The following is a 15,543-nucleotide window of genomic DNA, read 5'->3' as shown; positions in this document are numbered from 1 at the left end:
GTTTATCCTCCTGCAGTACCTTTCTACTCACAATGAGCAAATATAAATGTACATGCTGATTTTCCCCCTTTCCTACACAAAAGCTGCCTGGGGCAAAAGCACACCTGTAAGGAGGTGCTGTTTTCAGAGAACGGGGAGCTGAAGAAGGCATTGATGGTGTCCAGCACGACGGTCAGCACGTACTTCTCCAGGGTGGGGTCAGCCAGACGCTTCTCCCGCTTACTGCAGACCTGGGTAGGAGAGAGAGAGAGATGCCTGGGAGTGTCCAACACACAGGACGCCTCCACTCCCACCCTCTGGAAGGCTGCCCAGGCCCCCAAACACCACGGGCCACCTGCAGGCCCACGCCCCCACAGGGACAGACCCGAGCCATGTCCAGGGTGAAGTTCTCAAAGAGGGTCCAGATGTGGTTGCTGGTGTAGATCTCCTTCATTTCCACCTCCGTGTCCACGTAGCAGTGGTTCACAAAGTTCACGTAGGCCATTTTCACCTGGGCAGCCAGGGTGCGAGGTCAGAAGCCCACGAAGGGCTGCCCACCCAGCCTCACCTCTCCACACTTCACCAATTCCTCCTGACCTCGCCTTGTTCTCGGCCCATATCCCACCTGCCTTCCCTGAGCCTACCAGTTCCTGTCCCCTTCCCTACTTTCCTTTCCCTCCCTCTTCCTGCCCCTCCATGCAGAGCTGAAAGGCTGCTTGGCCTGGTTTTTACACCCCTCTTCTCCCAAGCCCTTCCCCCACCCCACTAGCCACCTCTCCCAGTCCCCAGTGTCCCTGAGCAGACACACAGGCCCACCTCAGTGATGCAGTCTTCATGCGTGACCACAGACACCACGTCCTCCAAGGGCAGGAGGGAGGTGCACTTGATCTCAGTATAGACATTCTTGCCCTCGGCACAGGCAGCCAGCAGGTCCACCAGGGAGATGTGGTACATGAGGGGGCTGTGGTCCTCCACACCGTCCCGGGCGGCCTTCATCATATCCAGCAGGTGAGCCAGCGAGGCCTTGTCATTGTAGAACACGACCACGTCATCACCTGCGTTGGTCAGCTGCATGCAGCAGGGGGACAGGTGTCAGACCCCACAGTCCAGCAGGGCCTGGGCCCCACCCCTCTCCCACCCATAGGGAGAGATTGGGACCATGACCCTTGCCTTCACCTGACATTCAGGAAACCCTCTCCTGCCTGAGATTTTGGCCCTCAGGGCCCTCTGCCATCAGGGACACCGAACCCTGGACCCAGAAAGTCCTACATCTTCCTTAAGGGTAAGAAGTCCGATTGGGGCTTGTCTCAGAGGTGCCTCCTCCAGGAAGCCCTTTCTAATCCTGCCCCCGCCCAGCTCACCCCTCCCTCCCTTGTGCTCCCACAGCATTTAATTTAAACCCTTGCAGAGCACACACTGCATCTCCCTCATGTAGCGATTGTTATTCACAGTAATATAATAATAGCAATTAATAATTAACCTTGAGCAGCACTTCCAGTACACAGTGTCTCCTCTCACTTTAGTGCTGGCTCCTTTTTCCCCTGCCCACCCTTCGCTGTAAGATGCTCCAGGGCAGAGACCAGGTCTGTACCAGATTTAAACTCTGCCTTTCACACCTTTCTTGTTTTTGGTTATCAGATATTCCCTGAGTACCTACTATGTGCCAGACGCTGGGGCCCTAGCAGTGAGCACAAAGGACATGGTCCATGTCCCCCCATCCCTCCAAGCTTATACTTGACTGACTTCCCCAGGTATACATGGTCCTTAACACATAGCAAGTGCTTTATGATTTTTAAATAAATGATAATAAATGATAATAAATGATAAATGAAGGACTGTATGCGTGAGTTCTTTCAGGCCTGTTATCTGAGTTCCTCTGGGTATCTAAGTTTACTGGGTCCCACTTGCATTCTGCTAGGCTGCAGCCTGAGCTCTACGAGACCTGCCTCTTTACCTTAGTTCTCACCCTGTGGCCCCTCCACACCTAGCACCCCAGTGTTCCTTTCATGACCCACTGTCTAAAGTCTCTAATTCTGAGCCTGGCCCCCACAGGTTCTCTTGTCCCCCAAGTTTCCTCTGCAGCCACCCCCTGAGTCTTGTGTGCCCCTCAGCCCTGCTCATACCTCAGTCATGATCATGTCCTGGCACTTCTTGACGTACTTGCCCTCGGCCTTGATGACAGTGTGCAGGAAGTCTAAGTATTGTACGTGGCGCCCGTGGGTGGCCAGCAGGTGCACAAAGTGCTGCAACACGGGCTCGTTGACCTCAGAGCAGAGCTGATAGTTGTTCAGGAAGATGTGCTGCATGGTCTCTGCCTCTAGGAGCTGGGTGGCAGGACATCTGTCAGAAAGGGGGCGTCCGGGCCCCACCCCACCCACCCTGGTGCCCCTACCCCTGTACCCTCACCCCTGGCGTGAGGAAGAGGTGCAGGTGCTTGTGTAGCAGGGTCTGGTTGCCAGGGTTCCCCGCGCAGAACTTCTGCAGGAACTGGTGTGTGTAGCGTAGGATCTCCATCATCTTGGTATCGCCCTGGGCAAAGAGGGGAAAGGGTGCTGGGCCCACCACAGAAGGAAGGCAAGGCCAGGTCTGGGGCCTGAGTCGGACAGCTGTGAGGGTGGGTCAGAGCTTGGGTTCAAGGTGAAAGTTGGGCCTCCAGGTCAGAATATGGAAACATGTGAGGAGCTGAAGGTCAGAGGTTGAGATGAGGCTGGAACAGGGAAGTAAGGCTAAGGGGTCAGGGTCAGGTGAACACTGGGGTAGTGTCAGGGTCAAGAGTCAGGGTGAGGCTTGGGACAGATCAAATATCAAGGTCAGTCAGGTGAGGGGTGAAGGGTCAAAGGTTAAGATGAGGCTAAGTTCGGAGTCAGGGGCCTAGGTGGGCCTGGGGACAGGTGAGAGTACAAGGTCAGGGTGAGGCTAGGGTTAGAAGCCATAGTCAGGGGTCAGGAAGAGGAGGCCAGAGTTGACACTGTGGGTCAGGAAGAGGCTGAGGACAGATTAGGGTCAACACGGGTCAAGGTAAGGAGACTAAGGCTCAAAGTTTAAGACAAAGCTGAAATTATCAAGATTAGACCAGAGAAGAAGATGGAAACTAGGGTCAAGGTCAAGAATCACAGTGAGGTCGTGGTCAAATCAAGGTCAAAGTGCATCAGGATGAGGAGCAGAGGGGTCAAAGCTTGAGATGATATTAAATTTGCATTGAGGAGTCAGAGTGTATTTGTAGATTAGTGTGTGGTTTGGATCCGGTCAGGGTTCGGGGTGAAACTGCCCTGAGAGTCAGAGGTCAGAAGTCAGAGGTCACCTTGTCGTAGGGGATCTGCAGCAGGTCCAGCATGACCTTGTGGGCATCCATGTTCTTGAGCAGCCTCTGCTGCTTCTTCCTCATCTGTTCCCCAACACCACACATCTTGTTCAGCCGCTCTAGAATCTGGGGGGGGTGGGGAGGGGTGAGCCTAGAGTCCCTTCCCTTCCTTCTCAAGCTTCCCCTCCCCTCAGCCCATCCCTCAGGCTGCTCAGAGTGCCCTGTCCACCACAGCTAGGTCGCGCTTACATCGCGGACAGGAAGGGAGAAGGCCATAGCCACTGAATCAGAACATCATAATAAGGCAAGGGAGCACTAAAAACTCAATTCCACCCATAAAAGTAAATCAACAATGTGACTGTGAAATGGAATTTCATTAAATTCTTTTAGCTTTAAAATAATTCCATCTGGACTTTGGCAGGGTTGTTTTTAACATGCAGGAAAAGCTGGAAGATGTCTATTTTGAGGGCCAGTGGCCAGCAGAGCTGGGAGGAGGAAGAGGCCAGGCCCCCAAAGCCTCCAGGCAGACAGACCCCATCCCTGAGGATCCCAGCCACTCACGCCCCTGACGATCTGGTAGTTCTCACTGCTCTTCTCCCCAGGCGGGGGCAGAAATCCTTCCTCATCCGTGGGCCGCTAAGGGCACAAGGAATTGGGGTCAGCCAGGCCCAGCCCTGCCAGGGATCCCCATCCCAGCTCCCCGCAAGCCCACGCACCTCCTTCTTGTCTTTGGAAGCACCTGTCTCCACCTCCTCACCCTTGCCGCTGCCCTTCTTGTCCACCCACAGCTCTGACTTCTCGACCATAGTCCGCAGCCGGTCCAGCTCCGACTTGATCACCTTGTAGTTCTCCACATCCTGGGCTGAGATCAGCAGCTGCACCTGAATGTCGTGGATGGGCTTGCATGGTGAAACTGAAGCCTACCCTGCTCCAGGTTTCTGCTCCTGGCATCTCTGCCCCACCACCATTCCTTTCCACTGAGCCAAATCCTGGTTAGCGTTTATGGCCCTGCCACAAGCCCGCTGCCTCCAGGAAGCCTACCCTGATGGCTGCAGGCACTCCCTTGCACTCCCTGTAGTGAACTGCCTCATCACCTGCCTTCAGTTACTCACTGCTTCGTGTCACATGCTGCTAGGGCTGTCACTGTTCACTCAGACCCTAACCAGGGCAGGGGAGAGCATAGTGACATAGCTAAATGCTGATTGGAAGAGGGACCTGAACCCTGACTCCCACCTTACCCACTCTGGATCAGTGGATAAGAGAGGAAGGGTCCCTGGTACTTGATCTCCCCACTCCATAAAGCAGGGATAAGAACAGCAACCACATTGTGAGGGCTGCTGAGAGAATTCCATGAATGCAAGTTCAACGCTCGGTGCCTAGTCCAGAGCAAGCACTTGTTAAATGCCAGTCCCATTTCACAAGGAGCCGTCAAGATCATATGACATCACAGTAACAAAACCAGTCACCTGAGTGAGGGCCAACTGCATGCCAGACATGATTTGAAGCACTTAGCAAAGGTGCATGCAATAGAGCTTGCAAACTGTAAAGTGCTTTTCACATCATAAGAAATAACAAGCCTTGAGCCAGGCTGGGAGGAGATAAAAGTGGCCAAAATGTGACCCTCACCTTTAAGGAGCTCGGCAAGGCAGAGAACCCCAAATGTGCACCTCAAGCTCCCCTCGGAGCTGTGAGCTCCTCCTCCATCTTGCCAGTGCCCAGCACAGGCCAGTGTGTGGCCAAGGCAGCCTGCCTGCTCAGTACCAGGGCCAGGTGGTCCTCGGGCCTCCCTCCCCCCTCCCTGAGGGCAGGGCTGCTGAGGCAGGGGCAGCACCTGCTTGAAGGTGTGCATGGCCTCCTGGCGCTGGCTGAAGTGCTTGAAGAGCAGCTGCAGGGCCCCGGAGACCAGCGGCGCGTAGTCATGCATGGTGAGGTGGATGAGCACCCGCAGGAACATGCGACCGCCCTCGTCGTCCACCTCCAGCATGCTGCTTGTCTTCCTGTAGCACCGGGCATGGGCAGGGTTGGCGCGCACTCTGCTGTCCAAGGGGCAAGCACACTCCCTGCCACCCACTCGGCAGACGTAGTGCCCAGTATAATATTTGCAAAAAATGTTGACATTTCCTCACCAGTGTATAAATACACTGCCCTGAGCTCCCCAAGTGGCCCTCATGCTCCCTGAGGTCCCTCAGGACTCCCCTCGATTAAGCAGCTGAAGCAGAGATTCAAGGGCATTCATGGACAGAAGTTGGGGCCATGAACAGAGATGGGGAAAAAACTACATCTTTGTTTTTACCAACCCCTAACCGAAATGTAGCACTTCCTTCAATAAGAAAAAATTAGTGGTATCTAGAACTTTGTCACCAATAAAAATCACAGATGTTTCCACATCACCTTAGAGTTGTTACAGAAATCGCAAAATAGCGTTTCCATCCATCACCACTTCGAAGTAACGGTACTAATTACATCCTAGCAGTTTTGTATTTAATGTGTTAATAAACAGGCACATATATAACTGTCACTTAAAATTTGTTTTCTTCAATATTTTGATAACTGTATCTCAATGCCACTGGTTTGTGCAATGATTTAAAAATGCCATCTAAGAAGGGGTCCTTCAAAGGCTTCACTAGACTCCAAGAGCGTGGCAAAGAAATGGTGGAGCCCCCAGTTCCTAGGTGACCCTTCTGACTCCAGCCCTCTGTAGGGCAAGCCACTCTATATCCCCGGGGAAAAAGGGGTTGGGGGACAGACACCCTTCCAGCCACCTGGCCAAGTCCTGATGCACAGAGGCACAACTGCTCTGCATGGAGGCAGGGGAATGACCACAATGACACCGGGACCCAACCCTATTTCACTGAGGTTGGGCAGACAAGGAAGGGTCAGAGCACATGGCCAGGAGGACCCCTGTGCCTAGAGACCAGTAAGGGGCTGCAAGGGGCATGACAGAGGAGGGAGAGGCCGGCCCCGGCCTTGGGAAACGCAGACCATTCCCAGGTAGTCTCAAGTCTGTGTCGGCATCGCCCACCCAACCCCGCACACAATCCCCCTCGACCCTGGCCTTACCCCACTCCGAACATGGCCTCTGCCTGCTCCCCAATGCGATCCAGGTTCATGTTGGCAGCTGTGCGGAGCAGGAGGGGCAGAGAGGGGCAGGTGGGGTCCATGTGCAGGAAAGATGGGGGACACAGGAGTGAGTGAGCAGGGAGACACCCAAACCACCCCCTTCTACACCTAGTTGGGTGGCAGCCCTCTGCTTGCCCCTTCCTGGGATGGAGGTGGAACCAACCGGGGCAGGGACCAGAGCAGCCCCACTGCCCCGCAGGGACAAGCAGAGTTCTGGGCTGCAGGTCCTGCTCTGGCTCAGCCTCGGAGTGGCTGTGACCTTGGGCAAGTCCCTGCCCCTCTATGGGCCTCAGTTTCCCCATTTAGGAAATAGAAGGAATGATCCCTGCCCTTCCTCTTCACTGTGGCAATTAAATTAGATAGTGGAGAGGAAAGGCCTTCGGAGGTTGGGAAGCAGGGGCAGGGCTGGGGAGCTGTCCCTGAGTATCCTCCACTCACTGCTGTGTACCCCTGGGCAAGTCAGCCTCAACCTGCGGTGGGGCGGAAGCAGGGGTAGGGCTCACTGGTAGAGTCGAAGGCAGGGGCTGTGCCATCAGCTCCACTGTCCTGCATGGGAAACACCTCCACAAACTCCTTCTTGAAGACGGACAGCAGGTAGGAGATGCGGTAATCCAGGCGGACGTTGAGGATGAACTGGAAAAACAGGGAGAGGATGGTGTAAGGACCATTCTGAGGACAGGAGGCCAATCCTGCTCCTGGAGGGATGACAGGTCCCCCGAATGAGCTCCAGATTTCAGGCGTCTCTGCACAGCTCTTCAGGAATGTTCCAGGACATCACAACCAAAACAATCAAGACCTTCTCCCCAGGGAAGTCCAGGGCACCCTCTCCCCAGCTCCTCTACCTCCTCTCAGAATGAGACGAGACCCACCCCCAACCCCTGAACATTCAGCCTCTCTTTCCCAGGCTGGACGCTGACAGGAAAGGGAATGACACTCCCCAGGTCCAAAGGCCAGTCTTTGTCCTCCCATCCTGCTCTGCCAAACAGACCCTGGGGCTCCCGGGGTGGGTAGGGGCATACTGAGGACTGCGAGGAGGCAGTAGAGGCCACTGTGGGGTAGAGGGGCGGTGAAGACACAAGGTGTGCACACACCCTTGACTGGCCTCCATCTTCACGGCGCACAAGCCTCTGGCTATACCCCAGGACTCAGATCTGGAAGCCCAGGTCCGGGAATGAACCAGAAGGCCCCTCCTCTGACTCCCCCACCCATGCCCTGCCCACCGGATGTCACTGCATTACATTTCTTGTCTTTTGGTGGCAGCGAGGCAAAAGCAAGGGTCTTGAACCCTTCTAAGGAGCCTACCAACCCATTCCCCAAGGGCTTATGAGGAGTCTCAAAGGAGACCCACAAGAAGAAAGACTTCATCTGACCTGCCAGGAAACTGGCTCTCATATCTCTAGCTCTGCTTCAAAATCTGTGTGCCCTTGAGAAAGTCCCCTCCCTCCGTTCCTTTCCTCATCTGTACAACAGGAGGATGGAGCCAGACTTTAGTGTACACCAGAATCACTGGGAGGGCTTGTCACAGCACAGACTGTGGGCCCCCTCTCCAGTGTTTCTGGTCCATGAATCTGGGACAGAGCCCAAGAACCTGCATTTCTAAGTCCCCAGGGGAGGCTGCTGGTCTGAGGACCACACTTTGAGAACCACTGGGCTACACAGCCTATCGTCACGGAGGCTCCCAGTACTAGACACTGTGATCTAAGAGAGCCACTCCACCCCATCTTACTGTACCTGCCGCCACTCGCCTGCCTTATTCCCAACACTTCCCACCGTGCTCCTGGGCCAGCTACCTGCAGGATTTCCAGGATCTTCAACTTGGTCTCCATCACCACAATGTCTTCATTCTCCTCGAATTTGCTTCTATCCAGCGGCTCAGCAGCCCCAGCACCACCAGGCAGACTTGGGGCGCCAAAGACAGACTGCTTGCGGTTCAGCACCATGGTGGACATCATGTGGCCCACACCCTGGATGGACCGCCGCACGTTCTTACCTGAGGAGTTGGGAACAGAGGGAGGTCAAAGAGGGTGCACAGCAGGGACCCCCAGTCTAACTCTAACAGCTGCAGGGCAACGCCACACTAAGGAAGGGGCAGGGCTAACCCGGGAAGGCATACTAGAGGAAGGGAGCTTTAAGTCAAATCTGGGAAAAGGAAGGGCCAGGGCGAAGGTGAGCTGTGTGGGGAGATCAGTGAGAATTCTCATGTGGGAAATCATGACACCTGCTACAAAGCATGAGAAACCGAGGGGCCACTGTGTAGAGAGCACTAAAAACCAGGTGTCAGTGTGTTTATTTAGCTGAGTTTATGCCACCTGGGGCTGGTCCCTAAGGGCAGGACTGCGGCTCATCCCTCAGCCTGCCCCTCTTCCTCCTCACACTCCCCAATAGCAGGGCTGTGTCCCTCATCTGACTGGGAGCTCCCCAGGCAGGGCCTGTGTCTCCCCTCCTCCTTCATTACTTCCTCAAGACCAAGTTGTATTGGAAGGCATCTCGCCCAGACCCTGGGGTCTCCACAGCACCTGGGCAGGGAGTCCCACTGGTCCAACTGAGGCTGAAGGAGATTGAGCCCAAAGATGCCCCCTTGCAGCAGAGCCAGGAGGCAGGCTGCACTGGGGGGTTGATCAGAGAGAACTTCTGGTGCTAAGAGAAGACTGAGGAACCGAAGGTGGGTTGTGGATGGCCTGGGTGGGCAAAGCCTCACCACCTGGGTCTTCGTAGGCCTGCAGCATGGCTGGGGGGCCCTGCACACAGTCGATGATGCCGAGCAAGGTGCGTGTGAGCCGCAGTAGCTCACTGAAGCTGTAGAAGCCGAAATAGATGAGATTGTGCGCCAGGCTGACCACCTATGGAGAGGGGGCGGGGCTGGTGAGTGTGAGCATGGCCAAAGCATGATGGCCAGGGCCTCATAAAGGGCAAGGCCAGATCTGGAAACTCCTCGCCAAAAGGGTATAATGAGGGTGAGGTTCCTCTAAGTCAGTGGGGCTTCCTGGACATGGAACCAAGGTTCCCAGACAAGAGCGGCCCAAGCCCAGTGGGTTACTGAGGAAGAGAGGCCTATAAAGGAGGCTACTGTGGGGAGATAAAAGAGAAATGCAGGAAGTTGAGGCGGGGCTCCTGGCAGTGACCTGTCACCCAGACCCTGGCTGATAAGGTGAGGAGAGAAGCCTCCCTCTTGGGGAGTCCCAGCAAGCTATGCTGTCTTCCTGCACTGCCTAGGGTTCCTGAGGGAAGCGAGGTCATGGATCCTACACCTCATCCCTGAGAGCAGCTGAGGCCCAGGGAGAGAACAAGCCAGAGACCCGCTAAGCTCTAGCCCACCTCGAAGGTGAGCTTGTTCTTCTCCTCATTGGCAAAGGGCACGGCCTCGCTGACCACATTGTTGAGGTAGTCCTCCACGAACTCCATGGTGCTGGCAAACTTGTTCTTCTTGTCATCTCGTGCGGCATTGAGGTTGGAATCATAGCTGAGGGTGGAGACAGTGAGGCATGAGGGTCCCTGAGGACTTCCCACCCCGGCCTTGCCTGGCCCGGCCTCCCCCACCCCTCTCACTCCTTGATGGTGATGGCTGTGGGGATCTCTGTCCAGAGGCGGGCAAACTTGACAGGTGTGACCAGCTCCTGGGGGTCACGGTCCACGTGCACATGCAGCATCAGGTGGCAGAAGGAGGCGCGCAGGTCAAAAGGCAGCATCTCATCCGCCATGCACAGGAAGATCAGGTCAACGCCCAGCTGCTGGGATATCTCATCGATGGCCAGATACTGTCGGTCCAGGCACATGCGGGCAAAGAGCTTCAGCTGGTACCTATAGGGCAGGGAGGATGCTGAGAACATGGCAGGTGGGCTAGCGAAGGCTGCTAGCATGAGCCTAGGCTTGTTGAGGACTTGAGAAGGTGGCAAAGGGACTTGGGTTAAGCCACACACTGGCCGCAATCACAGAAAGGACACAATTCTGAGTAACAGAGGTGAAAGGAAAAAGTCTAGACTTATAAGTATTTCAAATCTCCCCCAACTTGCTAAGGATGAAAACACTTTCTGGCTCAGCGAGGACAGGTCTTCATGGGAAGAAGGATGGCTGAAAAGAAAGGCTGGGACAGGAAAAGGAGAGGAGTGTGGTGAGAGGAACCGGCCTCAGGCAGACTGAGAAAGAGGAGGGGAGTGTGGGCAGCCCTGATGGGAGAGCTGTAGAGAAGAGAACTATAGGAACTTTGCTCTGCACTGGGTGATGTCATGCCCTCCGCTTCCTCCTCAGCCCTGCATTACCTACCATGGGCTCTGGAGCCAGACAGCCTGGGTTTGAACCGTGGCCCACCACTTATGGCTGTGTAACCTTGGGCGAGTTCCTCTCCCTCTCTGTGCCTGTCTCAACTTTACAATGAGAATAACGGTAGTCTCTACCTCACAGGGTTATTGTGAAGCTTAAATGTATGATGGTATGAAAAGCTTTAAACAGTGCCTGGTATACAATTAGCATTTGATAAGTGTTATCTAGTATTCTGGTTCTTAAAATATATGTACGGAGATTGGTTTGGGTTTCTTTCAGGGCTGTCACTAAGCTGAGCTTGGCCTAACAGCCACCCAGTGCTCCTTGGACTACACAGTCATCCTACACTGCAGACGAGTGGAGGTAGGAGGTCCCCTTGAAGCCTTGGGAGCTCATCCCTCAGCAGGGACTGGCCGAAGGCTTCCAGAGAAGGCCAAACTGCACAGGAGCACTGAAGGGGGGAAGGAGCTGGAGAAGAGGCACCTGTAGTAGCTGAGCACATTCTCGTCGTGGGCATTGCCAGCCCGGGCCTCCTGGGCCAGCTGCCTCACACTCTTCTCATGGTGCTCATTATTCTTGTCAGTCCACGTGAGCCACACCTCCTCATCTGAGTACTCGATGGTCAGGTATTCGTGGGCCTGGGCCATCTCCTTCACCGGCCGAAGTCTGTAGACCAACGCGCCCCATCACAGGGAGCAGGGGTCAGGGCAAGACTCGATGCCCTGAGCCCTTCCCGAGCAGGTCAGCCACAGAGTCCTCTCTTCCCAGAGCCTGGCTGAGAGCCCATCAGGTTCCCATGCTGCTTCCCATGGAGCACCCACCTCCAGCTCGGAACCCCAAATAGGCCGCGAGCTTCTCGAGGACAGGGGCCTTGGCTTATTCTCCTGTGCCCCTTTCTGCTCCACCCCTCCCCCAGTGGCAGCACAGAAGTGGGCACACAGGGTACTAGGCACATATCTTCACAGAGCATGAGCATCAGTTCTAGTCTGAACCCAGATGGGGCCCAAGCTCTGAGGCAGCTGGGGAGCCAGACGGGAAGCAGCCCTGGGTGTAGGGCATTGGGTAGGAGACATCACTCACTCGGTCTGAATGAGAATGTCACTGTTCTTGGGGTCCAGCACACACTTGCAGATGAGCTCCTGGGTGACAGGAATGGCAATGTGGTTGGATACACACAGGTCGGAGAGGTAGTCCAGGAACCTGGGGTAATGACAGCAGAGATGGGGGACGGCACTCAGAGACTGGCCCCAGGGGACAAAGCCCGCCCTCCCCTTCCCCCAGCCACAGGCTCCCTGGACCAGTAACTGCTCCTGCTCCCTCCTCAAAGTTTGGAGATGGGCTGCCAGGGACAGCCCACGGGCAGGGGGTAAGGCTAGGTGAGGGTTCAGGGAGTCAGAATAAAGGAGGAACAAGGACAGGAGTGATATTAAAAAAATTAACAACTGATTCAATGCAAGCACCGACTCTGTCACCAGAGAAGGGTCTGAGGGCCTCTTGCTGCACCAGGCATCAACCCTCTTATTGCTAAATTAGGCCCAATTGGAGAGGGGGCCCAGGGAGGGGCTTGGGAGACCAGGGCCTCAGGTGGCAATTTGCCAAAAGAGACAGAAGTATTTTAACAACCAGCAGCAGCTGACTTTCTACCCTGGGCAGGGGTGGAGGGAGGAGGCGGTGGGCTCAGTAGAGGGCGGCGGGCCCACCTGGGCTCCCGGTTCTTCCGCACCAGGCTGACGAAGGTCTCCACCTCGGTTTTGGTGATGTGTTTCTCCAGGAGCTTGCGGTTGTTGTGCAGCAGGGCAGTGATGGTGTCTTCAGCCAAGATGTCGTAGCCGATCTGGGACTGCATCATCCCAAACTGCTTAGCGATGTGCTCCTGGGGGGCAGACGGGCTGGGGTCACTGGGGTGGCAGCTCTGCTCCAGAACACTGCCCCAGACCCGAAGAGAGGGCCCTGACACCAGCGGGGGACCCTGACCCTGGAAAAGTGGGGGTCCAGGAAAGGAAGCCCAGACTGGGCAGAAGAGGGGGTTTATACAATATAGTTATTCAGCACAAGGTCTGTCTCCCTGCCAGACTGAAAGTGTCTGTCTGTCTGGCAAGACCGGCTACATAATTTGTGGGGCCCAGTGCAAAATGAAACAGCAGGACCCTTTTAAATATAAACAATTTCAAGACAGCAACAGAGCATTAAATCCAGCACAAGGCCCAGCATGGAACAACGTTATATGCCCATGAAGCCAGCCCTACCGTCTAGTTCCCTACCATGTTCCCAGGGCCTAAAACAGTGCCTGGCACATGGTGTGTGCCTCAGTAAATGTTCGCTGAGTGAATGAAAGGAAGCACGAGTGGAGGCAGCGAGCCAGCAAGCAGTGAGCGGGGGTGCCGGGCCAAGAGGGCTCCGGCCAGGGCGGGCAGGCACCTGGTTCTTGCGGTAGTCCTCCTGGGAATGCCGCAGCACGCGGTAGCACAGGCGGAACATGTGCTGGTAGGGGGCGTTCTTCTGGTCCGACAGCTCCTCCAGCCGCACCAGGGGCCCCTCACCCCCCTTGTCACGGAACGGAGCCTTCAGAATGCCAAAGATCTGGGGGAGCAGGGAGAATAAGAAGGGAGCCCCTACACCTGCCTGCACCCCTAATTACCCCCAGGATCCTCACTCACTTCTCCTGGCCAGAATCCTAACACTGACCTCAGCCCACCCCTCACTGACGGGAATTCTAATCCCAGTTCAGATCCTGGGCCTGGCTCAGTGTCTGGGGGAAGAGCAAATGGGTCTGTGACTAAGAGAAAAGGCAGGCCAGGGCAGTGTGGCCAGAGCTTAAAAGACAAAACACAGGCCTAGCTTGTTAAAAAAAAAAAAAAAAAAAAAGTAATGTAATTTAAAAATTTTTTTAAAGGTGGGGGTTGGGTGGAGGTGAAAAACTGTTCTAGAGCAGAGACCAAAGAGACAGAACAGAATGAAGTGAGAAAATCATAATGGATCCTGGTTCAAAAAAGAAAACCAAGCTTTAAAAAGACGTTTTGGGAAAGGTAGAGAAGTTCGATACGGACAAGGTATTACTGTGAATTTTCTTGAGTGTGAGAATGGTATTGTGCTTATGTAGGACAATGTCCTTATTCTTAGGAGGTGCACACGGAAAACTTTAGGGGTGAGGTACACCCGATTTTGAAATGCATGCATAGAGGACGGATGCATAGATGCAGAGATACATGAAGCCAAACTGGCAAAACGGTAACATGTGAATTCGGACAGCAGATGTATGGTGTTCGTCATGCTATTCTTTCAATACTTTCTCAACATTTGAAAATTTTCATAATAAAAACTTAGAAAAAATTTTGTAAAGTACAAGTTGTGGACCCGACATCCTGAGTTCATATTCTGGCCCTGCTACTTCCTAGCTGTGTACTCCAACCTCCGTGTGCCTCCGCTTCCTCACAGGTAAAATGGGGATAATAATAGGGTCTCCGCCAGGTTGAGAGAATCAAATGAGCCAATATGTGTAGGGCACTTAGGGCAGCGCCTGGCACATGCTAAGTGCTCAATAAATATATAGTTTTTTTTTTTCATTAAAAGGGGATGATGAGAAACTGCAGGGAGATTGTAGGTCAACTAGAGACGGGAAGAGGCAAACTCGTGTTTCCTGTCGTCTGGCCTCTTCCCCAAGGCCTGCCACAGCAGGTCCCGCTCATGGGCACAGGCACCTGTTTGAGGATGTTCTGCTCCCTCATCAGCTTCTGCCGTTCCCGGTTGGGCTTGGGGACCATGATGTCGAGGACGTTCTGCCCATTGTTGGGGACATCGCTGACAAAGAACACCAGGTCCTCCAGCAGCTGGATGACAAACCTTCACAAAAGGACATGAGGGTTGACCAGTGTGAGGCGCTGACCATGGGAAAGCCCCTAGGATCTACCACATGCTCTCACACCCGCCATGGCTAACCAGCCCTTCTCCAAATACAGCTCTCACGAGGTCTCATGCCAGCCCTGCTATCCAAAGCATAAAGCCCATCGTCACTGGCCTTGAAATTCTCTCCCCAGCTTTACCACATACTGTTCTCAAAATACACCCCTTTGCCCCACCCACTCTGGATTCTGAAGTGACCTCAAGACAAAAAAATCGCAGTACACTCCTATCTGAAAAGAAACAACAGGGCACAAGGCAGGGTTTTTCGTGTGAAGGACTCATCATTTCCATTCTGTCTGCCACTTACTAGCTGTGTGACCTTGGACAAGTCTCTCTGAACCTCAGTCCCATCATCAGTAAAACAGGGATAATGAGAGCTCCGTCACAGGATTAATTCTGGGAGTATATGAGCAGCGAGGCAGGGGCCCGGGGCTACCCAGAGCCTCACGGAGATCTGTCTCCACTTCTGTCTCCCCCATCCCAGCCCAGCCTGCCCAGCTTCTGCTTTATGACTCCTTTGTACATGAAATGCAGACCCCGGGAGGACAAGCCCCTCAGAAAATCTCAGTAACCCTGTCCTGAGCACCTTCGGTCATTCTGGCTGATGAAGCCCTCATTCAGTTTCTCCACGGCACTGGCCAACATGGAGCTGGCATCGTTGGCAAAGTCCAGGTCTCGGATCTCGGACACAGGAACCGACACGATGGCAAAGGCCTCCTTGTCCTCCTTGGTGGGACAGGTGCCTAGCTGCAGGGACAGAGGTCAGCAGGATGCCCAGGGACAAGCTCGGACCCCAGCCCGGCCCCCCAGCCCTGGGCATCCCGCACCATGAGCCGGATGGGCCGCTCCTCCTCGACGTCGATGGGCACGTTGGTGCTCTGGATCCACGTGTTGGTGCAGAGGTGCCGCAGCCGGACATACGAGTTCCTGCAGGCAGAGCCAGGCGAAGGGCACAGAATGCGCCACGGAGTGAGTCCCAGCTGTCT

At 54.7% G+C, this 15,543-nt stretch overlaps 1 protein-coding gene across 4 annotated transcripts in view; it reads right to left on the bottom strand.

Annotated features, from left to right (window-relative positions):
* The window catches only part of ITPR3 (inositol 1,4,5-trisphosphate receptor type 3), a 64,257-nt gene that overhangs the window by 16,085 nt on the left and 32,629 nt on the right, over positions 1-15,543 (bottom strand). For 3 of the 4 annotated variants that reach the window (XM_016146967.2, XM_036238929.1, XM_036238922.1), the window contains 22 exons: positions 15,385-15,484; positions 15,144-15,304; positions 14,356-14,497; positions 13,076-13,237; positions 12,358-12,530; positions 11,738-11,857; positions 11,141-11,323; positions 9,947-10,198; positions 9,716-9,860; positions 9,099-9,240; positions 8,191-8,390; positions 6,904-7,033; positions 6,341-6,398; positions 5,112-5,277; positions 3,997-4,161; positions 3,842-3,916; positions 3,281-3,406; positions 2,386-2,508; positions 2,103-2,303; positions 796-1,047; positions 365-490; positions 105-230 (listed from right to left, as the gene is read on the bottom strand). In XM_016146967.2, coding sequence (XP_016002453.2) covers positions 105-230; positions 365-490; positions 796-1,047; positions 2,103-2,303; positions 2,386-2,508; positions 3,281-3,406; positions 3,842-3,916; positions 3,997-4,161; positions 5,112-5,277; positions 6,341-6,398; positions 6,904-7,033; positions 8,191-8,390; positions 9,099-9,240; positions 9,716-9,860; positions 9,947-10,198; positions 11,141-11,323; positions 11,738-11,857; positions 12,358-12,530; positions 13,076-13,237; positions 14,356-14,497; positions 15,144-15,304; positions 15,385-15,484 — 3,328 coding nt within the window. The remainder of the gene's footprint in view (positions 1-104; positions 231-364; positions 491-795; positions 1,048-2,102; positions 2,304-2,385; positions 2,509-3,280; positions 3,407-3,841; positions 3,917-3,996; positions 4,162-5,111; positions 5,278-6,340; positions 6,399-6,903; positions 7,034-8,190; positions 8,391-9,098; positions 9,241-9,715; positions 9,861-9,946; positions 10,199-11,140; positions 11,324-11,737; positions 11,858-12,357; positions 12,531-13,075; positions 13,238-14,355; positions 14,498-15,143; positions 15,305-15,384; positions 15,485-15,543) is intronic. The other variant, XM_036238920.1, reaches the window with a different exon arrangement.

This window comes from Rousettus aegyptiacus, unplaced genomic scaffold (assembly GCF_014176215.1).
Source record: "Rousettus aegyptiacus isolate mRouAeg1 unplaced genomic scaffold, mRouAeg1.p scaffold_m13_p_1, whole genome shotgun sequence".
Taxonomy (NCBI): Eukaryota; Metazoa; Chordata; class Mammalia; order Chiroptera; family Pteropodidae; genus Rousettus; species Rousettus aegyptiacus.
Note: the sequence above shows the minus strand (reverse complement) of the source record. Positions and strands in the feature narration are given on the sequence as shown.